The following is a 27,721-nucleotide window of genomic DNA, read 5'->3' on the forward strand; positions in this document are numbered from 1 at the left end:
GTTCATATCTATATTTTTGAAGACTTTTTTGTATTAAAGAAGAAATAATACGTATGGTCATACAATACACTCATATTGAAGGCTTGCAATGTGTACTTTCTAACTACAGTAAAATGCAGTTAGATACACACATTATAATACATCGGTTTCTGTAAGGTCAACGCCCCGGGGTCGACGCCTTTCTTGGTGATGTTTTTTTGTGTTTTAAAGATGTTTCAAAAGATTGCGTATAATTTGCATACATTTACATAAAATTTATCATATAATCTTATCTTGTTATATGCATCCTGTACTGTGTAATCTAGTTAAAAAGGTGCTTGATATAAACTCATAAATCCTCGCTTGTTTCCTATACAGGCCAATAACCTTAATTGCGTCTGTTTCTCTGCTCAAAGTGTTCAAATATTTACCTCGCGTGATAAAAACATATATCGCGTTTACTTTTATCATAACCAATATATCGTATTGTACTCTCTGGTGAAAGTGTATGCCCTTAGGTCATTCTGTTCCGAGAGATTTATGCAAGAATGCCTTAACTGCAATAGCTGCTCTATAGACATTTGACCATTTCTTCATTCTAATAATGTACACATCTGTAAAGATATGACACCTGGCAGCTATTACAGATGACACCACCTTGCACTATACCATAGATGTAGTTCAGAGTATATTATCTATCTATAAACACATGTCACAATTAGCAATCAGTTCTGCGCATCAAATAATACCGTAGGGCATTAACGCTACGTAAATATCCGGATTCATCAATATTGTGGTAAAACTAGATATATTCAGGTTCTTTCATACATACACGTCAACATTGATATAGTAATACACAAATCTTGAAGAAAATCACTCCAATTGTTCTGCTCTATTTCATAAATAAATAAGTTCTGTATGACATAACTTGGTTATAATGATTTACAATGGACTAGATATACTATCAACCTAGTTATCCAATTTTTATGAACGCTTATATTGTTAATAGTATTAAATCTCTGGGAATTGTATAAACTAGGTGAAACATACAAAAAAACCTTTTGAGTCAATTGGTTAAAATTCGATGTTTTTAATGCAAGAAAACGTTATACACGCCTTAAACAAATCAGTCCTTTTTACCAACATTTAATTTTTACCAAACATATAATTCATTTGATTGACTGTACTGCACTGCGCCATGATTACGATAAAGGACATCGGTTCAAATCCTTTGTTTGGAGCCAATTAATAATTTCACGCACAACCTCTATATCATATAAACAAAGACAACTATGTCAAAACTAAAATCAGCAGCCAATACCTGTACCCTTTAGCTCTGATTTAAGACCTCATTTGTTGAAATCGGTTTAGCATTAACGAAACGGTGATCTAAACCCCAATAAAGGACCCACCAAACACTAAAATGTTCTTAAAAATGCTTTTTCAAAACGTTGTAATAACATATAAATGTCGGGTTATATAAAGATCATGAATAGTATTATTGTATTTTTTCATCATGTTTTCAAAAATGTTTGATGAATGTTATTAAAACTTTTTTGTACCCTTTTACATTTTGTAACCTGACATTTAAACCTTTTCTGTAGAACGTTTTGTGTTGGGGAACGAAATCAAAAGTAGCGTTTTAATGTTCTAATCAATGAAAGCACGGCGCTAATTCTACTGCTCCAAAACGCTTTGCGTACAAATCAATAGAGCATGCAATGGAGCAAACTGCAAACTTTTCATTTGCATATTTCTTGGGATTTTGGATCACCGTGTCTTCATTTCTTGACCGATTTCAACGAATTAGGTCTTAAATCCGAGCTAAAAGATGCAGCTATTGGCTGCTGGTTCTGTTTAATACACATTATGTTTTTGCTTAAGCTATATACAGGGGTAAAAACAAATGGTATCTTAATTCTTAATTCTTTTGTGGTCTGTCGTATACTCACTATGTGGATCGGAAGAAACCACCCACGAGGGACAGTTCTGGTACTCGGTTTCGCCAGCTCTTGTGTAATTCCAACACATCCAGCCATCAAATGTTATATTACAATAATTCCCTGTCAGAATGAAATACAATGCATTAGTTTATATGCTAGCCATAGGCTTCAACAAGTTTTGAGATATTTTCTCAAAATATAAAGAGCTATCTGAAGAACCACTGAACCAATACTAGGCTTGTTTGTACTCAATATAATGTATTTTTCATGCCGAGTTTCAAATCGGTGTTTCAAATCTTTCCCTTGTTTTTCCCTATACCCTATTTCCCTATTTTGGATAACTTGGTTGGAAGGATTTAACATTTATTAAGTTTGAAGGTCATTTCAAGATCATCAAGGATAATTGGAGGTCAATAACAATAAAAATTATCTGATTTATTTTGAAACTTGATCGAAATGTTAACCATTCCCTCATTTCAAATATATAGTTTTGGTTTCTCTTTTGTTCAGAAACCAAAAATCAAGGGATTAAAAAGTAGAGCTGATCTGGTCTGCAATCATAACACTATTATGCTGGGAGGACACAGTATAGGGTATAACCAGAAGTATACAATAGCCTATTGTGCTAACATAATTATTATCATGATTGATATCGGAAATCTATCCCGCGGACGACAGTTGATGCTCTCTGTCGACGGTAGGTGGCATATTACACTCACGAGTTCTAGGCCTAGAAATCATATACATGCGCGTATATTGAAGGATGGGGTGGGGTGGGGGGATTTGTTTGTTTGTATGAAACATAAACGTTACTTGGAGATGATTTGATTGTGAATTAGTTTATTATCCCCGGGAAGCACAACACATACCTCTTTAAGAGGGGGCTCCCCTCCCTATATAACCACATCTTCCCTAAATTACCCCTTTCCCCCTCCTCCTCCCCTACATTCGATATCTTCATCTCCCCCTTCTCTTTCACTTCCAATGCTCTCTCTCATATGTTTCTCTCTCTCCCGGCCCATATCCCCTTGCCCTCCAACCCCCCCCACACACACACACCCACACATCACACAATCTCTTCTCCCTCTATCTTCTACTTTTGCAGTAAAATTGCTTCAGTAAAAGTCATTAGGTTATTAGAGGTCATATAATGGCCTTCCATCGATTCTGGTACATGGGATTAAGGACATGAATCGATTTTGTTTATAGCACCTATACAATTACAATAGTGGCCCCTTTTGTAATGTCGAATGCAAATATTTCGATGGTCTATATATTTTCACAGTGAAATCAGCTAAGGCTATTTCGTAGTCTCAAGTCAATGCTTTCAAACTAAATCAATGCTTTCAAATGTAGACTGCTTTGTTCGACTTCTCTGCTCGTGAATATTGCACTGCGAAATTTAAACATTTCTTTTGTATACTTAGATCAGGTAACTCGAAAATCGTGTAATTTTATTCGTCACACCACTTATAAGAAACTGAAACCAAAACCGAAACTACCTGTCACAAATGTTTAGTTTTAAACAAAAGGTAGAAACAATGAGTTCGATATCTTGTGATTCAAGTGGTTAGGCAGGACAATAGAAAACCACGTGACCAAAACCAAAACCAAAACTAAAACTAAATATTTGAAATGAGGCATTGGGTGCAAAATTGAGTTCAAGGTTTTTCAAGGTCACCTGATATCAACTTGTTTAATCTTTTAGTAGCAACGACGGCGATTCCGTATATTAAAACGTGGGTTTTCTGGTTGCGTAGATTAACTCTTTCCCCGCGGGTGTCGACTTCAGAAGACAATTTTCAATTTTGTTATAATTCATAAATTTCGGAATTGTAAATGTTAATGACCATATTTGGAATCAACATGAAAAATGCATTGAAATGAGTGGTTCTTGAGAGCGTTTTTGATATTTTGAGAAAAAAATCTCAACAATTTAGGACTTTTTATGTTGAAGTCTAGTGCTTAAATATAGAGCATTAATTGAATCACAATTTGTTTCTCAGATGCATGACAGTACACTGTGTTCCATAGTGCTACGTTGATATGGCTTCTTTCCCAATGCGAGTAGACAAAACTGATGAGTCCGTAAACATCTCATATGTGACGCGATCAAGTAAAATCAGTCGGAACTTGGAAATATTAAATTTTCAGTTTCTTATAGGATTGTAACAAGCATTTACGAAGCTGCATTTTGTAGAAAACGCCATTGAAATTGAACAACCAGTTCTAAAGATATGAGCAATTAAAGAGTTTCCAAAACAAGAGGAAACAAAAACAATTATTCCCTTTGTTTGGCTATATCTCAAAATCAACATTTCCGAGTTCCGACTGATTTTGCTTGATCACATCACATTATGTCAAATAAAATCATTACGGTACTTACTTAGATAATACAAATAAAATAGAATATTTTAATAAAAGAAAGTTTTATTTTTGTTCAGCTCTAAACAGCCTGAACCAGAATACACAATAATATGATACATACATGATATAGACATAGGAGCATTATGTCTTGTTTGCTTCACATCTATTAAAGATTTAACAAAGAGGGCAAGTATACAATATCTAGCCTACAGGGAATGGAGTGTATTATTGTAACCTAGAATTATGATACATAATAATATGGACTAAGTTATATTTAAGTAATACTACATGAAAAAGTGTTGTTCACTTTTTATATGTAATTCCCGTATAAAACTAATTTAGACACCAAAGCGTCGTTTTATGTTTACGGCCCTTGAACATATTTGAAACAAAACTGCCACGAGATAAAATAGACGGTTTTGCTTTGTACATGTTCAGGGGCCAATGACATATGAAGTTTTTCCTGTCCAACGACAAAAGGTAATTTGTCTGAGGTCGAATTGACAGTGATTTAAAAGTGCAACGGGAGGTAAAATTCAAGTGGAGTGCACCAAACTCTTGCAAAGTTCGGCGTAAGCTAACAGCGACGTAATAAGTTGGATTCCAAATCAAAATTGTTGAGCTCAAAACCATCGTATCCGAGGAGCGTCATAAGTTTCGAGGTCGTCACCTTACGTATATATCTTCCGCTGAAACGCAGCATGCTTTATAGCAGGCTTCAATAGAGCTTATCCGTGTTCTATAAGCTGCGTATCCTATCAGCGACTGCTATACCTTGTTTAGGATTTTCAAAAGAAGTACCTGCATGTGCAACAGCTTGCAACCATGACTGTTTAGAAAAAACGCCTGGTTGTAGACATGGTGTATAACTGGTGTACAACCAGGTGGTACACCAAAATGGTGGTACACCTCTTAATGAGATGCCAATCCTGATGAAAAACGCGTGAAATAAATATACGCACACTGGTATCAATACATGCTTAAAAACGAAAATAATCACTGAAAAGCTTACCTTCATCGGGGTAGGGGTCTGTCAACATGCGGTACAAACATGCCTGTGCTTCGAATGTTAAGGCATCTCGTTGTTCTACTGTTTGGAGTTCATCGAAATAAGGTGGACTAAATCCCGTTGGTAATTCAAAATCTTGACCAGAAGTTATTTCTATTAAGGTAAACTGAAAAAAAAGAAAGAAAAGAAAACGTTTTAATTGGTTATTATGCTTTGCTTGCTTACTTGCTTATTTCGGGTGATTTTCCCGAACCACGACAGCTCTCCATATCCTCCTGTCCTGCATCGCCGTTCCCAAGTCAGATGCTTCCAGTCCGGTCTCTTGCTTGAGTACATCTACATATGTAAGGGGTGGTCTACCAGGGTTTCTTGTTCCATGTTTGGGTGCCCAGTTTATCAGGTTGGCGACAGGTTCACACTTGCTCCTGAAGCAGTGGCCAGCGAAGCGTGTTCTCCTTTCTCTGATCTTCTCTGAGAGCATTGGGAGGTCTCAATACAACACTTTGTTGCTTATGTGCTGTTTCCAATGGATGTTGTACACTGCCCTAAGCATACGGGTGTAACAGCCATCCAGCTCTTTGGCTAGTTTGGGAGTTATGGTCCAGGCTTCACATCCGTACGTTACACAGACTCCACTGTTGCATTGAAGACCCCCAGTTTGAAATTCTTTGGTAGAGCAGACTTCCAGATCTTACTTAGGCTGTTGCATGCTCTCCAAGCGGTCGCCTTGCGTGTTTTGACATCATGTTCTATGCTAGCCATCCATGCTCCTAGATATTTGAAGTCTTTCACCTCATCTAGCTTTGTACCATTATTTGTGCTGATGTTAACTTGCTGATCTTGATTAAAGGACATGAACTTTGTCTTGGTGGCATTCATCTTTAAGCCGACTCTTCCGACTGATGCTTCTACCCTTTGTAGCAGTTCCTGAGCTTGTTTTATTTCTTCTGACAGTAGGGCGATGTCATCAGCGAAGTCCAGGTCGGTTACCACTTCTGGCCCAACTCGCCTGCTCTTTCTCCTTTCAAGCTGGAATCCTAGTGCTTCTTCCTTGCCATCTATAGCCATTTTCAAGGCATAGTCAAGCACTATCACAAACAGATACGGGGCGAGGGTATCTCCTTGTAGAACGCCGGCTACGATGTCAAACAGCTCAGTTTCTCCATCAGGGGAGATCACTTTGGCTCTGGTTTTCTTGTATGTCCTTCCAATGGCATCCACAATTTGTTTTGGTATCCCATATTATGCTTTACATGCATTAATGTTTTGCCATATCCTGGTCAACCGTTCATATCTCATACTTTTGCTAGTAATATCGTTTTACCTTATCATGGTAAAGTTTTTATGTTAAAAACTTTTGCTAGTAATGTCGTTTTGCCATATCCTCGTCAAATTTTCACATCTAATACTTTTGCTAGTAATGTCGTTTTGCCATATCCTTGTCAACCTTTCATATCTCATACTTTTGCTAGTAATGTCGTTTTGTCATATCCTGGTCAACTTTACATATCTAATACTTTTGCTAGTAATGTCGTTTTACCATATCCTCGTCAACTTTTCATATTTCATACTTTTGCTAGTAATGTCGTTTTGTCATATCCTGGTCAATCTTTCATATCTCATAATTTTACTAGTAATGGCGTTTTACCATAATATATTTCATATTGAATATCATAACCTGGTCACCTTTCATATCTAGTAATATCGTTTTCCATACCCTGGTCAACATTACATGTTTAGTATTTTGCTAGTAATGTCGTATATCATATCCTGATCAACCTTTCATGTCTAATACGTTTGCTAGTAATGTCATTTACTAATATCTTGGTCAACATTCCATGTATAATATGTTGCTAGTAATGTCGTTTATCATAATCTTAATCAACTTTTCATATCTAATACTTTTGCTAGTAATGTCGTTTTACAATAGCCTGGTCAACATTTCATGTTCAATCAGTTTGCTAGTAATGCCGTTTTGCCATATCCTGGTCGACCGTTCATATCTAGTACTTTTACTAGTAATGTCGTTTTACCATATCCTGGACAACCTTTCATTTCTAACACTTTTGCTAGTAATGGCATTTACCATATCCTAGTAAACCTTTCATGTTTAATTATTTTCCATGTCAAATAAATGTGATTGAGGAATTTCTTTACTCCTTGTTTTACGGACATTGCTGTTGTACGAAAATTTCGAATTTCCAACATCTGCCTCATCTAATCCCGTTGAGTCACAACATATTTGATATTCCCCTTGTGCTTTCGTGTTATAGTGCATGGAATTGGAAAACAGTTTCGTTTAGTCCGTGACATACCAGGGTTTTGTATCTGTCTACATGGTAACACCTACACAAACATTGAGGCGAATAACTCAAGAAAATCAATACTAAAAACAAACCCCGTTGGCATATTGTGACTTCCGATTTGGTATCGAGTAATGCATAGGGTCCTGCATTCCCAGCATGCATTGCGTCAATCTCATGGCATAATTTACAAACGAATGAAACAAGTGAAATTCTGCTCACTACAATGTGTCATCCTTCACATTGGAGGACTTCATCAGGTATAACTGATATGGTCATCTAATTAATGGTTTGCGTGCTCGCCATAGGCTTCAACACAAAAAGGCAAACTTTTGAGATATTTTCTCAAAATATCTCACTACAATGTGTCATCCTTCACATTGGAGGACTTCATCAGGTATAACTGATATGGTCATCTAATTAATGGTTTGCGTGCTCGCTATAGGCTTCAACACAAAAAGGCAAACTTTTGAGATATTTTCTCAACATATCAAGAGCTATCTTTAAAACTACTGAACAAATACTAGGCTTGTTTGTACTCATTTCAATGCATATCTCATGCTGATTCCAAATATGACCATGAATATGTAACATTCTGCAATTTTTGAATTTTTAAAGAAAATTTGAAACGTGTCACCCGCCTTGAGAGGGTTAAAGACTGATAGAGAGACTAAGGAATACCGGACACCAGTGCCCCGGGAATGTTGATCAGATGACCAAATCAATCATATCTGATGAAGTCATCCGATGTGAAGGATAAAATATAGTAGCCTATTGAGTACAGATTTACTTAGTTTTGCCAAGCAAAAATACCAATCTACAAACCTGATGAACTTATTCAACGAAACATAATTATAATTTGTTTTAAGAATTAAAACAATCATAAACATAATTATAATTTGTTTTAAGATAAGGCCAAATAAAAAATAAAACGTGTTTCACGTCCCCTCCCGCTTCCTTTTTTGAGGTTTCTTCAATTTTATTTTTATTTTTTGAAATTCAGTTATAACTTTTCAAAAAATATTTTTAGGAAGTAGAGATGCTTTCTATAGCCTTGCTAGCATACAAGAAACACTTTTGTAAGGTTTTGTGATAGTAAGAGGGGGCCTATCTCTCAGAACAACAAATAAAAAGAGGCCTCCTCCTTTTTCCAGGCATTATTGTATACACTAAAACAGCTCTAATTATGGGTATTTACACCGATTTTGTGATAAAAAATAAAAATAAAAGCCCCTCTTCCTCCTTTTTTTTCAAAAACCCGGACGTGAAACATGTTTTTTATTTTACTTGGCCTAAAACAATGATTTTCACCGAGGGTTGAGATAATTGCTCAAGCTTTGCGTGCTAGCCAACGGCTTCAACATAAAAAGTACTCATTTTCATGCCTTTTTCATGCTGATTCCAAATATGGCCATGGAAATGTACAATTCTACAATTTTAAATTTTAAAACAAAATTTGAAACTTGTCGTCTGCAGTCAACACCCACAGGAAGAGTTAAGCTTAGGGTCAAGAGATAAATGCTTAAGTAAAGGCATAATTTACATTTTTATATTCCATGAGCAATTGGTAATATAACTAAATTAGGTCGATCGAACAAATTTGGTTGCGACGCCTTACCATTCTATTCAGCAACGTATAGCAAGGATGCCATGTGTGAGTGTGATGTGGCACAATTTCACCAATGCACCATGGTTAAGCCACGGGTAACAAGTAATGCTTGATGGGTACCGGAGGCATTATCACGACAAGTGTGGACGGTTTACACGTATAACAATATCGCTTTTATTTTTGTGAATATCTCAAGGACCACTTCGCATACGGAGTTAAAACTTGTCCTCATTTTGAGAAATTTGACATACGCATTTAACTGTACAGATATATATTTGATTATCTTTAAAAAGATTTGCCTTCTTTAGCACAATGAAAAACTGAATGTTAAATTGAATATATTGCTGCAAGAAAAGGGTTAGGTTAATTTTTACCTGTGTGTCTGCAGCAAACATGCATAACAGTTGAAAGTAGCTGCATATAATCGGTCTTATACATGCAGACATCCTGTGGGCTTGTTTTACCCGAGACTTATTATATATACCTTTTAGTTTCAGTTTTAGCGTAGAAATATTACCCTATATACCGCATTGTGATGTTTCTCACAGATGTCATTGCAATTCCAGCGTAGACCGTAGACGATTAGCTTAGAAATAGGTCGTGATATTTGTGTGAATTATTTCTCTATATCATCGTTTATTATTATTTTTATCTGCCATCAAGACTCGCTGTATACTAGACTGCGGAACTCAGTGTTCAATTATAGTCAGTCATTTATCTATTGGTCTTTTTATATGAGTATGATTTGAAGACTGAGTTCATATCGTTATGAATACGGCAGAGTGCTGAATCCGCAAAATCGCTGTTCTGAGTAAACGGCGTTTGAAGATATTGGTACCATTCCATTGGTCCTTCTAAAAATTTAGAACATTCGTGAGCACTCATTTGAAATGTATATTATAGAAGTGAATGTACACGAATTATTGACAATACTTGCATGTTCTGAAATAATCGATATATCCCTCAAAACGCGTTTTAACAACTATTCGGCTTTATGCTGTATCCAAAATGCCTCTACCACTGCGCAGAGAGAGGTCGAATACGCATTCAACTACGTGTAAACCATAGCACGCATTCTTGATTTTGAGCTTGTGTGTAGAAACTACTGGTTGTCGTAAGGCTATGTAGACGTAACTCACTATATAAGTTATAAATAGTCATCCCTGTAATATTTAGCAAAACCTCGAGTATTTTAAAGCAAAAATAACAATTATTGGCCTATATTTTGCGTATGATTTTCCGGGATTTTCCAATTTCACGGGCGCGCACTCACATTATTAAACCACAGCAATATCATGTGGGGAATGTTTGTACTTATTTTGGTATCACTGGATAGAAGATACCTACAGCTATACGTTGGTATCAAATATATTAGTATAGGACATGTAATATAGAAAATTCGTATACGATTCGTCTCTCTGCCGAATCCATTTATCGCACTTAGGCGCGATTCGTCCAAATCAAAATTTCAATAACTACGTCGGTGAGTAAGATTTACCATTAATATTTGGTGGAAATAAAAGATAACCTGAAACATAATCATAAGCATACAAAAACTCAATTTGCTCAAAATTCTCGATTCGTCACTCTGCCGAATTCATAACGAATTATGATACATCATCTGAGAAGCAGTTTCAGACAATTGGGATTATTGGGACAGAGGTTGTCTTTTGAATTCTTTCATGACCACCGAAGCATAGTCAGGTCTGTCAAGGACACTCGGCGCGAAATGAAAGACCATGTCACTCTCTAAAAGAACGTCAGAGGTCACAAAACACCTATTTGGTGTCTTCCGCTCCCTAGAACATGTACCTAAAGGCATGTAGCTGGCTGTATACCTTGTATTCGACGTAGATTATTCGACGCAACATTTTCCCTTTCTATTTCCAGTCATGTTCAACTTAATAGAGTTACGAGCCGTAAACACTCAAGGTCAAAATACGCCTTTTCCCATTTCTTACACGAATGTACAACAACAGCAACCACACACTGTTTGATTAAGTTAACAATATCTTTAGTGAAAAATAAGTCACAACATCTTTTTTGGTCCTATAGCGCTATCGGTGGCCGAAGAGGTACCGATGACACTTTTTATCGTACCCTGAACATTTGTACAGTGCATTTGTTTTTTATTTAAATGAAAAACAAAAACACTATGGAACTGTTAATTATATGCTTGATACAGTTTATTATATCTCCAGGGAGCGATGTTAAGAGTCATCGGTACCTAACCGGGCACCGATTGTTCTATAGGACCAAATTAAACGTGGTGCCTAAAGTGATTGACAATGATTCTGCACATAAATATATCACACTAATAATTACTACATATCGTTCTTCTTGTTGCTTACAAAGTTGTAGACGACTGATGTATATACTGATTCAAACTTGTCCTGCGAAGACAAATCGTTCAGCGAAGTCAAACATTGTATTGAAGTTATTATATCCTTAACACCAGGATCCACAACATGTTCATCTATCAGGGCACAGTTCTTTAACCCCAATACATTTGTACATTCATTGAATGACCTTTGACAATTTGGGTACAAAAACTCATACTCTGCAACTTGAGGTCAAATTTTGCACTATGATTGTTTACTTGTGGTTATTGAACTATGCCATTGGGATGAGGCCATTGTGGTCCATAGTGTAACGTATAAAATGACCGTTTCCAATGTGATGCTGCTTTCACCAATCACGCCAGGAAATATGCCTTTTCAACACTGTACCACTTTAATGACAGATGTGTTGTTTCATAAACCAGACTTCAGCAAGTCGACAAAAGAATACTATTCCCTTAGGGAGGGTGAACACTTTCGTATACCCGAAATCTGCCTCGTTATTGCTGTATTAATCGCACATTATTGGCTATGCATAATGACTGGTTCACAGGTACCGTTCTTTAAAGGCACAGACTACCAAAACAATAGAAAGCCTACAACAGCTTTATTGATCAATCTGCTACAGAAATCTTTTGCTTTCACCCTTTATACCAAAGTAGTAAAACTGGATATTATGTTACGATCATAAATCTTGACTGAATTGTTATTTCAACCAACGAGTATTTCCCTAAAAATGTTACAACACACAAAATATTGCATGATTACATTTAAAGTGGTTCCCATCTCTCATATTTCTCATGAAATAGATTTAAATTGTAAACAAAGTTAAATGATTAAATTAAATTACCCAGTGTATACATCAAAATGATTATCCAGTTCTTCGTGTAAGGTTTAATCACGGATTTTGAATAATAAAGTCCAGACATTGCCCTTATAAACTTTCACCCTCCAGGTTTAGCACGGCAAATTACAATTGCAATCGTGTTAATTTATAAATCATGCTTACCTCTAAAAGATTGTATGCTTTTGAAAACTCCAAACATTAACTTACAACTTAAAACCCCATGAGAACTACCTGCTGATTGTCCAAAAGAGAAGTTTTCATTATCAATTGGCCCAATCAGCAACATTGTTAGAATAATTTCACCACGCAAAAAAAATTGGGGTGAATTATTTGCAAAGCTCCATTCTGATTGGTGATTTAAGTGAAGATATCATGTAATTGACCAATCAGAGGCAATGTTAGATCGGCAGGTAGTGTTCATGGGTGATTTGGTTAACTTACCTCTATTATAAAAACCGCTGCAATAATGAAGCCCTTAGTCTCCATCACAGGAACAATATATCCGTACACCTCCAAGCCTCCTACAAATAACAAAAGTAAAACAACATTGTTAAGTTCCTTAATCCGAATATATATCTACCCTTCCGTTGAAAATTGCAGTAGCTAGAAGTCAATAACATGGTATGGTAGGTATTTCATTTTCCTCATGAAGGCATAAAGTGGAAAGGTGGTTATTGTAACCTGACAACGATTAAATGTTAAAAGCCATTTTCCATGTGACTATTGACACATCAGCGCTCTTAACTAATTTTGTGTTTTTTGGCGCGAAAGTTATCGATGCGTAATGCCGTCTGCTATCAGATAATGGAAAGAGCGGGAAGACACGACTTCTGTGTTCTGTCATGTGTAAATACAAGTCTCACCTTGCATTAAAATAAGATACACAAAGCAAGAAGTCGAGGGAAACATTTCTTGTCGTATCAAAAGAGAAACCTGAGTTATTTTGATTTAAAGTAATTCTATCCTCAAGCGAAGAGGCGTACCCTTGATTGAAAAAGTGATATGGAGCCTAAAACTACGCGCTCTTCCTTCCGGTGCATATATTCTGGCGCGTAACACCTGATATACAACTCTATGTGTAATCAAACACTGCTAAGGCTTTGTCCGTCTCGAATTGATCCTACCTTCTTTGAGTAGAGATGGACATAGAAGTTTCTTGTTAAATTTGTTGAATACTATTTTACAAGTTCACAACGAACCACAAAGTAGATGTGTCTTTGTTACGGAGCTAGCTGATGGCATATGCACAGATCAAAACCATCCCATGGTGCGTCTGTCAAATTGTGCTAAATCACTGAGCTATTAACTCGACTGCAGACGACAAGCTTTATTTGTTTATTTTTCAGAATTGTAAAATTAAAAAATTGCAAAATTGCAAATTTTCATGACCATATTTGGAATCATTATGAAAAATGCAACAAAATGAGTACAAACAAGCCAGTAGTTCTTAAGATATCTCTTGATATTTTGAGAAAATATCTGAAAACTTGGAATTTTTCATGTTGAAGAATATGGTTAGCACGCAGAGCATTAATAGCACACTTCACATGAACTCGCTGTCCACTGTAGCCCAGGACACACCCTATAATCCATTTAGCATCATTGAGAGACAATGCTCTATACATGCGCCCAACCATAACCCATCACAACCAGGATCAGTCTCCCAAGTTTTGTACGAATAGACAGACATAATGTCCTTATCCAATGAAATTTCAAGGTAGCTCTATCTTTCCACGAGATCAGAAATAGCCACTACGGGGACTCGAACTCGTACCGTAATGCACTCACACACCAGAGTGTAGCGCCTTACCAATTGAGCTATTTAACAAAATTACAACATTGAGGGCGCTATTTACTTTAAGCCTAATTTGCGTATTTACAGGTAGTAAAAACTATTAAACTGCTCATTTAGTTAAGGATAAAACACCATCATAATAATGAATAACATGAAAAAGGGTTCAACCATTAAACAAGAGAATAGCAATAATAAGATTAGTATTTTAGTTAAAATTATTAGCGCCCTCAATTTCTACAAAATTAATAAATAATTTATGAATAAATAGATTATGAATAAATAGATTAATAAGTAGATTAATATGTAAATGGGAAGAAATAGCATCCTAAAATATCCGGTAACATGAATTTAATAACTATTTTTTACACAAGACTAAAATTTAAAATTTAAAAGTGTTTAGGTTTTCAAATAAAAAATAATTGAACTAAGGCATGATGGGAAGGAAACAGTGTCGTCTGCTGAGTGGAACACAATAATCTGATTTTGTATCCGCTTTCTTCATGATTCAAAACATACTAAAATATTGCGTGCTGCTTTTATAACTTGCGAATTTTACATCTTACAACAATATTGAAAGATTCTATAAATGCTACACTCAATGGCCACCTTCTGTGAAAATATGAAGTGAATCGCAACTACCGTTTAATTTTGATGAGTCCTTTTGTTGCGATACCCAATTTCGTTATTTGTCCACGAGGTACCATGTATTTTGAATGAGAGCACACAGTGCGCGGTAAAGGCATCATATCTAAAACTGACCTTAACTTAAATAAGGTTGATTTTTGTGTTAATTTAATTTCTTTTTTTCTGTTCAAACAAACTTTCTAACATTACTTTAAGTCCTTCATACCTCACTCGACTCCAACTCCAGTTTTTTTAATTCCTATATGTCCAACTTACTGGATATTTTGTAATTCACTCCATTTCAATTTGCGCGCATTTCATTTTGACATTTGAAAAACCTGCCTGCAAATTTGTATGTTTTTGATAGAGAATAAACATCTTTAAAGTAAAGGTAAAATGAAAATAACAACAAATAATGTTTCTTCTCCTTAAACAAGACCAAGGGCAATATCACTCTGGATGCTCCATTTTATTTTAATGCCAATGAGGTTAAGAAAATGGCAGTTGTTCCAAAACAACCTTACACAGAGTGGGCTGACATTCAAATTCTAGATGTCTCTTGGACACACATTAAAATTGGGTAGCGCTATAAAATGTGTCATAAAAACAAAACGGTAAATGCTAATTCCTTAATTTTTTCACACAAGGTCACTGATGGATATACCATATATGAAATGTTTTCAAACCTAAAAAGTTCAACCCGGTTCTTAAGTAAAATGGATTCTTTTCTCTATTGCACTTTTTTGACTCACCCTGTAGCTAACAATGGTGATATTTTTCTTTCATAAAACATAATAAAATATAACGACATTTAAATATGACCAACTATCACAAAGGTCGCCTGAAAAAATGTATTTTATCAAATCTGAAACACAGAACGAATGATTATCATAATTATGCAGGGAGGAAATGCTTACTACAAGTTCTTCCTCCAAAGGATCTTATAAATATGATGTTAGCTTTCATCAAAAGTGACGTTTAAAGCGACATTGCCCTATGGCTATGTCATTTCTTTTCTGTTAGGTCTAAAGTGATGCAGACAGGGTAATATCAGTAGAGCACGTGGCTGGCTGGGAATTGAGTCATATATATGCTAGACAGCTCTGGTGGTTGTTATTGTACTGTATTTATACTTCAGTCGCGTACGAACAATCGAAAAGAAAAGAAAAAGGAGGAGGAGGGGAGGAAGGGGAAAAGAATGAGGAGGATGAAGAGAAAAAGAAGCAGGAGCAGGAGGAGAAAAAACAGGAAGAGATGAAAAAGAAAAGAAGAAGCAATAAGAAAAAAGAAAGAAGAAGAGAAGGAGGAGGAAGAGGCAGAGGAGGAAGAAGAGAAGATTTGTTTAGGGTTTTAAATCAGTATTTTATTTTGATGAATGTTTTCAGTCATCCAGTTGTAGTATATGAAGTTTGGAATTAAATCAAAATACTGGACTTACTATTTTTTAGCAAAGCTTCGTTGCGTGTGATACCATCACACTTCATCAGGCAACTGACCCGCTGGACTGGTCATGTGACAGACGGCTAGGCTAAACCCACACACACAGACCATTATCTACAATTTGGGTCTCACCATCCTCTCATACTTGTGTGCTAGGAGTCATACGAACTCTCCAGTATAGAGCGGACACTATAATAAGTGAAACTGAACAAGTCCCGGAGGAGAAAGACCACATTGAAAAGTCACTCAAAAACTGTGGCTACCCGAACTGGGCATTCTTGAAAGCCAACAAGAAGAAAAGCCAGGATAACCAACAAACCAACGGGGGTGGTAGACCTACTAAAGCGCGGGCTACGCTACCGTTAATCTCGGGAACCTTGGAACGCGTCAAGAAACATCTGAAAGCGTACGGGATTGCAGCCTCGTTTAAACCAGGAAATACCCTCCGTGGAAAACTTGTTCATGTTAAGGACAAACAACCCAAAGAGAAATCCTCCAACCTTGTGTGTGGACTTGTGTGTGCTGGCAAAGACTGCACTGAATTCTATGTGGGTGAAACCAAACAAGCCTTAAAATCCAGAGTAAACCAACATAGGCGGCCGAGCACCAACGAAGCCCAGAACTCCGCTGTTTATTTACATCTCAAAGAAAGTGGTCATTACATAAACATTGAGGATGCAACCATTTTAGACAGGGAGGAACAGTGGCACCGCCGAGGCATCAAAGAGGCTATTTGGGAGAGAGTAGAATCACCATCACTCAACAAAAGGGGAGGCCTACGATACAACCTATCTCACGCATGGGACAGAGCCATCAAGCCGATCCCTAGCCGTCTGTCACATGACCAGTCCAACGGGTCAGTTGCCTGATGAAGTGTGATGGTATCACACGCAACGTAGCTTTGCTAAAAATAGTAAGTCCAGTATTTTGATTTAATTCCAAACTTCAATATTTTATTTTATTTCAATGTTATGTTGGTTTCTTCTTTAATGGCGTGTGAATATATGGAGTACATGCACCGAAGAATATTTACTTTAAAAATGTGTATGTCCCTGGATAATAAAATATTCAACAATGCTTTTTCGGTAAGAGGTTCAGGTTTCTTATAAGGAGTCATTTCTTTGTTTTGTATTTGTTTTAAAAATGTTTCTTACGTTTTTATTAAATTTGAACAAAAAATGTACTCCAAGAAATGAAAACATGATATGCTGGTAGTGTGACCCTCAGTGACTAACGAAATTAAGTCAACTTTATTTATTCATTTTTTTAATTTCAGATTTGTTTATATTCATGAACACATGTGGAATCATGTTATAAAATTTGTTATAATTTATTGAAACCTATGACTAGCACAGAGAGCATTAAAACGCACGGTCTAACGATCATTCATACAGGTGAGACACTGCCTATATGCAAATGTTGGTTCATAAAAGGTAGCCTACATTATGATTGCAGTTGTGAATGGACCTGCATTAAAATGGCCCCTCTAATGGGTTTTATGTAAAAGCTGTCACATCCTAAAATGGTAGCATCCTCTCTGTGTTAATGTAACGTTTGTGCTATAATCAATTCACCTTTTCGGTAAATCCCATAAGCCTTTGCGAGTACACCTGAGAATTCGTCATTTGACGTTACGCCGATTTGCAATGCGCAGTAACGATGTTCGATAAACGATGTGCGCATCGGCGCAGATCGGTGTGACGTCAAATGACGAGGTCTCAGGTGTACTCGCAAAGGCTTATGGGATTTACCGAAAAGGTGAATTGCAGTAAACCTTTGACGAGTGCGTATTTTAAGCATACGTCGCGTATTTACTGCGTTGGACGCACTTGTCTCTGATTGGGTGCTGAGGTGATCTGCTGTTACCGAGTGGAAATTTATGAATGAACTGTGTGCTGTACGCGTTGTTAGCTCCGAATTCGCAACATCACGGTAGTCGCGCTCGTCAAAGGTTTGCTGCAAAATAAAATAGTATACCTTCTTTTTCTGTTTTTACTTCGTTTTGATTTAAAATGTGTATGTGTGATAATAATAATTATATGCCATATACGTTTAAATTTTAATTCCTCCCAGAAAATACCCAAAAATATCGAAAAGGTGAAATGTCATGATTCTGAAATTCATTTTGCCTCCCCACATGCGCCAAAAATTCTGGTGCCGCCACTGTAGGGAGGGAGAGGGGAAGGAAGGAAATATGTGTTTTTTGATCTGCACAGTTTCACATTCATCACTTAATGGTGATCGATAATGGTGGCAAAGATTCTCTTTGAAAGTTACACCTATCTAGGCACAGATGTACTGCATTGATCATCCGATCCTACTACCTAGGCACAGGTGTACTGCGTCAATCATCCGATTGAGGTAGAACCGAATTGATTGATTGCAGGGGTACAAGCTATTGCAGACATTTCCCCCTTTCCTTGCCCCTGTGTGACGCTATGTAAGGTTATTTCTCATTTAAAGCTGTCAACTACATAAGAAAAGTATAATTGGTTAAAACTTTTTAGTGTTGGATAAAACAAATGAAGTTAAACAATTTAACTCTCTCCACACGAGTTTCGACTGCAGACAAGCTCCAAATTCTTGAAAAAAATAAAAAAAATGTCAGAATTACAACTTTTCATGACAATATTTGGAATCAGCATGAAAAATGCATTAAAATGAGTACAAACAAGCCCAGTATTGGTTCAGTGGTTCTTCAGATAGCTCTTGATATTTTGGGAAAATATCCCAAAACTTTTTATGTTGAAGCCTATGGCTAGCAAGCAGTGCATAAGGGACATTACATAGTGCTGCCTCGTAACAGTTTGTTTTGATTAATAGTACCCAGAATGCCCACAAACAATTCCACAGTGTGCTGTAAAATATGCTGGTTGGATCTACTAAAAGAGATACGGAGAATACAAATCTAAACAGAACAAAAACAACCAGGTTTTTGACCTTAGCTTTCGGCCATTGCTAAGCCTTCAACTGAGGTGCTAGGTAATAAAAAACTAGAAATACTACTGTGATGCGAAAATTTATTAATAAACTTGCGGAAGTTGGTTGTTTATGTTTAGGCCCAGTGGTTGAATGATCTTAACTGGTGTTGCCAATATGTTTCACTGTTCTGTCTGTGTGAGTTTGGTTTTTCAAAACAATGTTCAATGCCAGTGACTTTAAAGTGATTAAGTGTGTGTCCGGGTTGATTGAAATGAGTTGCAACTGGATGGTTTTCGTCTGTGCGCTTGCAATTGATATCACTCCGGTGACCTCTCATGCGATCCTGCACCCTTTGCTGGTTTCACCAACATATTGGATGTTACAGAGGGAGCATTCGATGAGGTAAATGACGTTGCTGGTCATTTTGATGGTGATGGTCAGTTTTATTTGAAAAGGTTGTTTTGTAACATGGCTGGTGAAAACATTGGTTTCTTTCGCGTGATTGCAATTTTTACATATATTGGAATTGCAAGCGAATTGCAAACGAATGCAAGCGAGTTTGTTTTGATTTGGTGCGTTTGTATTTTTCATGATAAATATAAATTAAGAGTGTAAATTCTTAGTCATACCCAATACCGTAGAAACCCGTCTATAAGGAATAGAAGCGACTGTGATGATAGCATATTTCACGCTAGCGCCCTCCACAATATTATATCATTATGGAATTTGAGCAAATCATTTACCGACACAAGCAGGTATACAATGTATTATTTTATCTTTATTTCGCATCTCACGAGCATAGCTCACTTGGCAAGGCATAAGACTTTGGTTCTTTAGATCGGAAGATGGTGAGTTCGAGCCTCATCACGGTCACACAAACTTTTATAAACAAAATATTGTTCAAACTTTTCATTTATATTTTCTTGCATTTTCTAAAGACTCCTTTCGTGATCATTTTTTTTCATATTTAGTTTAATTTATTCTATTGTTTTTCTTTTATTGTTTCTTTTCTTTGTCTTTTTTTCTTGTTTAATTTATTTTTTCTTTATTTTTCTTTGATTCATATAATATTGGCAGGATAAGGAGAGGAGGGAACTAAAGACCCATTCAGTGATTTGCTCATCCGGACGATCGTAAAAATCATCAAAATTCACCTTTGTCATTGTCATAGATGTGGTAACATAGCCTGCTAGTGGTTCAGCAGAAAACCGTGTGACACATAATATACATTTGGCTACATTTTATTATACGATAAATACGAATTTATTAAACATGGTAACAAATATTCTCTAGCAGATCGGTTATACGATGGAACTGGTAGGCATAGGCCTATTATAAATTCGGGATATTAAATATCTTCCTGACGAGACAGATCTGCGCATGTGGTCAAAGACGATTCCTTACTAGCCACAGACCGTCCGCTGGAATTAGTTGAACATGAACCATTCGCTATGGCTGTTGGTCGGACCTCTCATCTCTCCACATCGATTGTGACCTATAATCCCCGACATTGCCCTTATGAACTCACATCCTCCTGTTTTATTCCAATACGCTGGCGAAGTTACGTAATAATCGGATTAACTACCATAGCAATAGGTGAAAACAATTTTTGAATATACCGCGTTATACACTGATACGTTCAGGCGGTACCTCTTCATTGAACCATATCATGCTGCACCTGTAAGATCTTTGAAAAGACCAGTATTGTATTCAATCTATGATTGCAGACATACACAGTACAGGTGATGAGTGTAACCTGCTTGTAGCGCAGCGCGATATGTTCAAAATTGTTTTCACCTATTGCTATGGTAATTAATCCGATTAATTACGCAACTTTACCAGCGTATAATGGCCGAATAAATTCTGACCATCACTTGGCTTGTTGGATTCGTCTATACTACAGTTCGCTGTCGAAGTGACGTAATAATCGCAATAACTACCATCAAGCAGATTGCACTAATCACCCGCGTATGTCACCAAACATAGATTGAATACCACTCTTTTCATAAATTCAACTAATCTTACATGGCGAGTGATTAGCATTTCTTTGACAACTATGGTTTAATGCATAGGTGCCACGTGAACGATGAAGTGCAGGGCTATATATTCGAAATTGTATTCATCAATTGCTATGGTAGTTAATCCGATTAATTACGTCACATCGACAGCGAATAGCCTATAGTATGGGTTCAAGTGGAACAAAAAAGTGTATGTCCATTGCTAGCTATGGTAATTAATCATGTTAGTGTTTACATCACTACTTCGGTGAAGATAAGAGAAGTGTGCCTTCTCTACCAACGCCTGTGATATAACAGGTGCAAGCGAAACAAAATTGAATGACCAGAATAGTTTCCTTTGTCAGATGAATTGATTGAAGTTTTTGAAGACACTCTATTCTTGATGGGACAATAGATTCAAATATGGAATAATTATTATTCCTCATCTATTTTTTTTTATTGAAAAAACTGCAATTGTGGCAACAGAACAATATTTATTTTGATTTCATTTCAAGTAGAAACAAAATCGTGCTTAAGCCAAAAACGCACCCTACCTACCATTCCTCAAGAATTGGGATGGCACAAAGGTGCAACATAGCATGATAGGTTTTTATTGCAAAGACGAGGACAGACAAGTAGTTACAACACATCTGTCTAACCGTGGGTTTCGCTATTATTTAGAATAAATGCTTTTACTAGTTTCTATAAAACCACAAAATTACTAAAAAAACTATAAAAAAACTAAAAAAAAAATTAAAAAAAACACACCTAAAATTAAAAGTAGAAAGGTAGATTTGAAGAAAGATAAAAAGAACATGTCAAAAAGTTAAAATTAAACGAGAATGAAAAAACGGAACCGGTGCCCGGACCATGCTCTCTTCAGCATGTCTTCAGTTCCAAAGTCTGACGCTCTATCAATTGAGCTATACGATCCTGATAATACGAAACAGTCGTTATTATGTCAATACAATTGATTGGTGTTACAACATACTTAGATGGAATGCGTAGCCACCCAGTGCCAGTATTATATTTGCTCAAACTCCAAATACAACAAGCAACCAATTTTATTGAGGGCGTTTCTTAGGTATATCCTTGTAGACGGGGTTTTACGGTATTACCATTGAAAGTATTTAACATGAAAGGTTCACAGTGACGTGGTAAAACGGCATTACTACCAAACGTATTAAACATGAAAGGTTGACCATGAAGTGGTAAAACGGCATTACTACCAAAAGTATTAAACATGAAAGGTTGACCAGGAAATAATATACAACATTACTGGCAAAATACTAAACATGTAATGTTGACCAGAGTAAAACATAGTAAAACGGCATTACTTTCAAAAGTATTGAAACATGAAAGGTTAATCAGGGTAAATCGGCATTACTGCCAAAGGTATTGAAAATGAAACAATGCCATGGATAAGTTAAGGTTATTAATTATTTTAAACTGTTGTGATTTGGTAGTTCACAGCATCTTACGAATGGTAGTGAGCTTTGGCAAAAACTGTATTGCTCAATTCATAGCGAGTGTGTAGAAGAATTAAAATATCACAGATATACTTTTATAGGTGCTGCGGTTCTTGAGTTACGTTGTAAAGAGGGCTGAAACAACAACACTTTTGTAAAACGTACATAACTCATTAACAACAATAAATTAAGCAAGTTTGCAAAGTATCTAATTTGCAGAATGAACTTTTGCAAAACATCAAGGTGTTATTTTTCAATAATATATTGATCTAGATAATGAAAATCGATTTGTAGGTTGCTTCGACCAACAGTACCTCGTCTACCCTTAAATGGTGATTACTACCAAAAATATTAAACAGTTGACCAGTATATGGTAACACGACATTACTAACCTAATTATTAAACAGAAAAGGTTGACCGCGATATGTTAAAACGACAATAGTACCAAGGCATTAAACATGTACGGTTGACCAGGTGATGGTAAAGCGGCATTACTAGCAAAAGTATCAAACATGATAGGTTGATAAGGATATGGTATAATGACATTACTAGCAAAAATATTAAACTTTATAAAGTTGACCAAAATATGGTAAAACGACATTACTAGCGAATTATCAAACATAAAAGGTTGACGATAGGGAAAGCGCCACTACTAGTATCAAACATGACAGGTCGATCAGGATATGGTAAAACAACATTACTAGCAAAAGTGTTAAACATGACAGGTTAACTAGAATATGGTAAAATGACTATACTGACAAAAAAAATTAAAAATGAAACGCTGACACGAATATGGTATGAAGTGTGCTGAGGCTTGTGGATCAACGTCTAGGCGTTGTGCCTGTGCGTTGCGCACTATAAAACACTGCGTTTTTTTTAAATGAAATTCTTCTTTGTATACAGTTCAACACCCCTGGAAAATTGACGGGGATATGAAAAAAAGGACATTACTGCCAAGAGTAAAAGCGAAAACGGTTAACAAAAATATGTTAAAACGACTATACTGACAAAAAACAACAACATATGAACGGTTCACTTAGTATAACATTAGTAGAAAAAGCATTAAACACGAAACGTTGACGCTGATTATTTTAACTTCCTAGTCAGTTAGGGCCAAATTGTTAAACAAAAAGTACAATCAGTATATTTAGCTTCCATTGATAAACATTATTCGCATCGACTTTGAAGTGCTTTTGAACAGGCACCACTGAAATTTGAAGTATTTCGTTGAAATATAATCAAGAGCACTTTAATTATTCAAATTGTTCATCGATTCACCAGAGTTCAGTTATAGGGGGTCAACGACCATAAGAGTAAACCCATATACTGCGTGCAAAGAAGTAGGACATAAGGTATTCCAAGAATGAAGGAAAAAGCTTTCAATCATTCACCATTTTGTAGAGTTAACTCATCTTTTATTTATATTGCATTAATGTCTTTATACTTGTACATTCTTTACATAGCGGATGTTATTCGTTAAGTCGGGTAATATGAGCCTTTTGACCAAATGTATATACATTTTGGAAATACAAATGTTAAATCTGATTATATACATTAAACCGCAACTCTACTAGAATACAATGATGCTATTTGCGCTTACACCTCCTCATCGCATAAATGCATTTTATGAATGAATTGAAGTTCATGCTTTCACGTACGCGATAGAAAATAATTGCGCTATTCCAGTTGAAATCTCTATACCCCCTATGAAACACATGAACTTAATCTCCCACACAGGGGGTATAGATTTAGAATAAAGTGATCCATTCAGGTAACACCATTAGAAATTTACACTCCCTCTGTGGAAGATTAAGGCCATGTCTTCCATAAGGGGTGTATGTATCTCTACCGGAATAGCCGATTTGAGTAGACACTCGACACCTTTAGTAGCTACTTGAACACTAATACCGCAGTATTCAAAGATTGTGGCGTCACTTGGTGCAATTAAAACCTCTCTTTTAAAACCAGCTTAATCTGAACAAAACAAACTTTCTTTCACGCTTAACGCAAACGATCCGTGAAGAAGTGTTTCTATTCCCGGGTTCTATTCTTACATACCCAGGAAGTTTCAAGTCCTTTTTGGGAACTTACTTTAGCTTTTAAAGATACGACGGTAATAAAGATACTTGAACTTGCTTTGCTAGGATGTCAGGCATGCTCATATGTTACGGCGCAGTTCGTTAACCCCAATACGTTTGTACAATTATAGAATGACCTTTTTATGTCTTGGGTACAAAACTCATTCTCCACAACTTGAGGTCAAGTTCTGAGCAGTGATTGTTAAATGGGGGTTATTGAACTCGGTAGTTGAAAACGAGGTCATATTGTGGCTCATATTGCATGGGAGTATTTGTGTAAAGGTTAAGGACATGAGGGCATATCAGTGGCGAGGAGAAATTTTGAACACACGCATATATTCTGTGATATGGTTTATGTTATTGAAACAAAACACCATTTTGTTAAATTTGACCCAGAAATAATTATCGGAAACATAAAAGTTATGGACAGAATTTCGGTACAAACTGAGTAGTAAAGAGAATCCCAGGATCCACGATTTGCACTCTCTTACTACAGTGTATGCAGCTTAAGTATATGCAAATCAGGCTAATGAAGGCGCCATTTGTCAATGCAATTGTATTGATTTTGTCCAGCTGGAAAGTAAAAGCTAATCAACATGTACCAATCGTTTCATAATGTAAAAGAGGTTACTTCAATCGCTTTCATGAGTTCACTTAAAAATATCCTTACTTGAGTAACGGTTTGTTGCCAATGAATTGTATCGTACGTTTCACTGCAACATTCGCATAGCATTGGTCGGCGCTGATAGCCATTGATCTATATTGTTACAATAGTGTCGGACCAAAATTCGTTTTGGGTGTTATAGCAGTGCGTCTGCAACCAAAGTATGCCAGGTCACGTTAAAGGCATGTTTAGCAAAACCATGTCCTCAAGTATAGGTCATATCTGTTAACAGCCCGTGTGATACCAATTTCAGGTCGTTAGAAAATGTTTAATAATTGAACCATGTTTAGCCACGTCCTCAAGCAAGTCCTATCCATTATAGCAGTGTGTGTGCTACTACAGTATGCCAGGTCGTTTATCATGTTTATCTATTGAGCCATGTCCTCAAGTAGATGACATTTGACCTGAAGACGCAGGAAATCTCTCAAAATTGGCTTTAAGTGACACGTCGTAGATATACTGGACGTGCCTTGCATAAAGACTTGCAATTCGTCTCTGCAACTAGGAAATGCAATCTTGCTATCCCACATACTTTACTCTGGGTGTCTCTGATTCCATCTACAGCTATATTGTATGCAAATCATTTTGGCTAATATGACGCGTTACAATGTAATTGCATTGATTTTGACCAGGCGGAAAGCAAACGCTTATCAACGTGAACCAACTGGTCCTCAAGCAGATCACATCTGACCTGAAGGCGCAGAAAGTCTCTCGAAATTGGCTTAAAATGACACGTGTATTAGATATAATGGACGTGCCTTACATGAAGACTCTGGTATAAATTCGTATCTGCAATTAGGAAATGTCTTGCAATCTTGATATCCCATACTTTATTGTGGATGTGCCGTAGTCTCTGATTCCACCTGCAGCTACATTGTATGCAAATCATTTTGTCTAATAGCGGTGACACGTGTTAATGTAATTGTATTGATTTTGACCAGGTGGAAAACAAACGCTAATCAACGTGTACTAATCATTTCCAAATGGTGAAGAGGTTACTTCAATCGTTTTCTTGAGTTCGCTAAACAACGTCATTACTTGAGGATGTCTGTAGCCAATGGATTGGATAGTACTAATTGCATTAGTTGGTGGTGATGATATCCACTTTTCTATAACCATTAATCTGTATTTTATTCAAAATGCTGTTTTAATTGTGTCAGACCAAAATTCGAGGTGTTTTAGCAGTGCGAGTGATACCAAACTATGTCAGGTCGTTAAAAATGTTTAGCATTTTACCCATGTTTAGTCATGTCCTCAAGTAAGGGATCTGCGGTATCCGTGTGCTACCACTTAGCCATAAAACCATTTTAGCCATGTCCACAAGCAGATGACATCTGACCTGATGGCGCAGAAAGTATCTTGAAATGGGCTTAATATGACATGTCTTTGATAAACTGAACGTGCCTTGTATGAAGACTCAGGTAATTTGTATCTGCAATCAGAAAATGTCTTGCATGAATCATCTTGTTATCCCATACTTTATTGCAATATGGCAGGTTGTTTTTCAAAATTATTTTTAGCCATAGAGCCATGTTAAGCCATGTCCATAAACCGATCATATCTGACCTGAAGGCGCAGACATGTTCTCAAAATTGGTTTAAAATGACACGTCTTCGATAAACAGGACGTGCTTTGCATAAGAAGACGCTGGTAATTTCGTATCTGCAATTAGGAAATGCCTTGGCTATTTGTCATGTTTAGCCATTGAACAATGTCTGGCCATGTCCTCAAAGTAGGATGAGGATATATGCAGTTGCGTGTGCTACCACAGTATGTCAGGTGGTTTATCATGTTTAGCCATTGAGTCAGGGCTAGCTACGTCCTCAAACAGATCACATCTGTCCTGAAAGGACAGGAAGTCTCTGAAAATTGACTTAAAATGACACGTCTTTGATATATTGGACGTGCCCTGCATGGGGACTCTGGTAATTCGAATCTTCAATTAGGAAGTGTCTTGCATGCCCTGAATCTTGCTATCCCATGTTCTAATGCGGATGTGCCGTAGTCTCTGACTCCACCTGCAGCATAATCGTATGCAATTCATTTTGTATAATAGAGGTGCCGCGTGACAGTGTAATTGTATTGATTTGAACAACAGCTAATCTGAACAACAGGTAATCAACGTGTACCAATCGTTTTCTAATAGAGAAAGGTTACTGAAATCGCTTTCTTGCGTTCACTTAAGGTTATTAATTATTTTAAACTGTTGTGATTTGGTAGTTCACAGCATCTTACGAATGGTAGTGCGCTTTGGCAAAAACTGCATTGCTCAATTCATAGCGAGCGTGTAGAAGAATTAAAATATCACAGATATACTTTTATAGGTGCTGCGGTTC

General features: G+C 36.5%; 1 protein-coding gene across 1 annotated transcript in view; it reads right to left on the minus strand.

Moving 5' to 3' along the window:
- LOC140143626 (calcitonin gene-related peptide type 1 receptor-like) overlaps positions 1 to 27,721 on the minus strand; it is a 79,924-nt gene that overhangs the window by 22,061 nt on the left and 30,142 nt on the right. The window contains exons 2-4 of the mRNA XM_072165443.1: positions 12,838 to 12,917; positions 5,302 to 5,464; positions 1,932 to 2,042 (exon numbers count right to left, since the gene is read on the minus strand). Coding sequence (XP_072021544.1) covers positions 1,932 to 2,042; positions 5,302 to 5,464; positions 12,838 to 12,882 — 319 coding nt within the window. The 5' untranslated portion in view covers positions 12,883 to 12,917. The remainder of the gene's footprint in view (positions 1 to 1,931; positions 2,043 to 5,301; positions 5,465 to 12,837; positions 12,918 to 27,721) is intronic.

The sequence above is a fragment of the Amphiura filiformis genome, unplaced genomic scaffold (genome assembly GCF_039555335.1).
Source record: "Amphiura filiformis unplaced genomic scaffold, Afil_fr2py scaffold_24, whole genome shotgun sequence".
Classification (NCBI taxonomy): Eukaryota; Metazoa; Echinodermata; class Ophiuroidea; order Amphilepidida; family Amphiuridae; genus Amphiura; species Amphiura filiformis.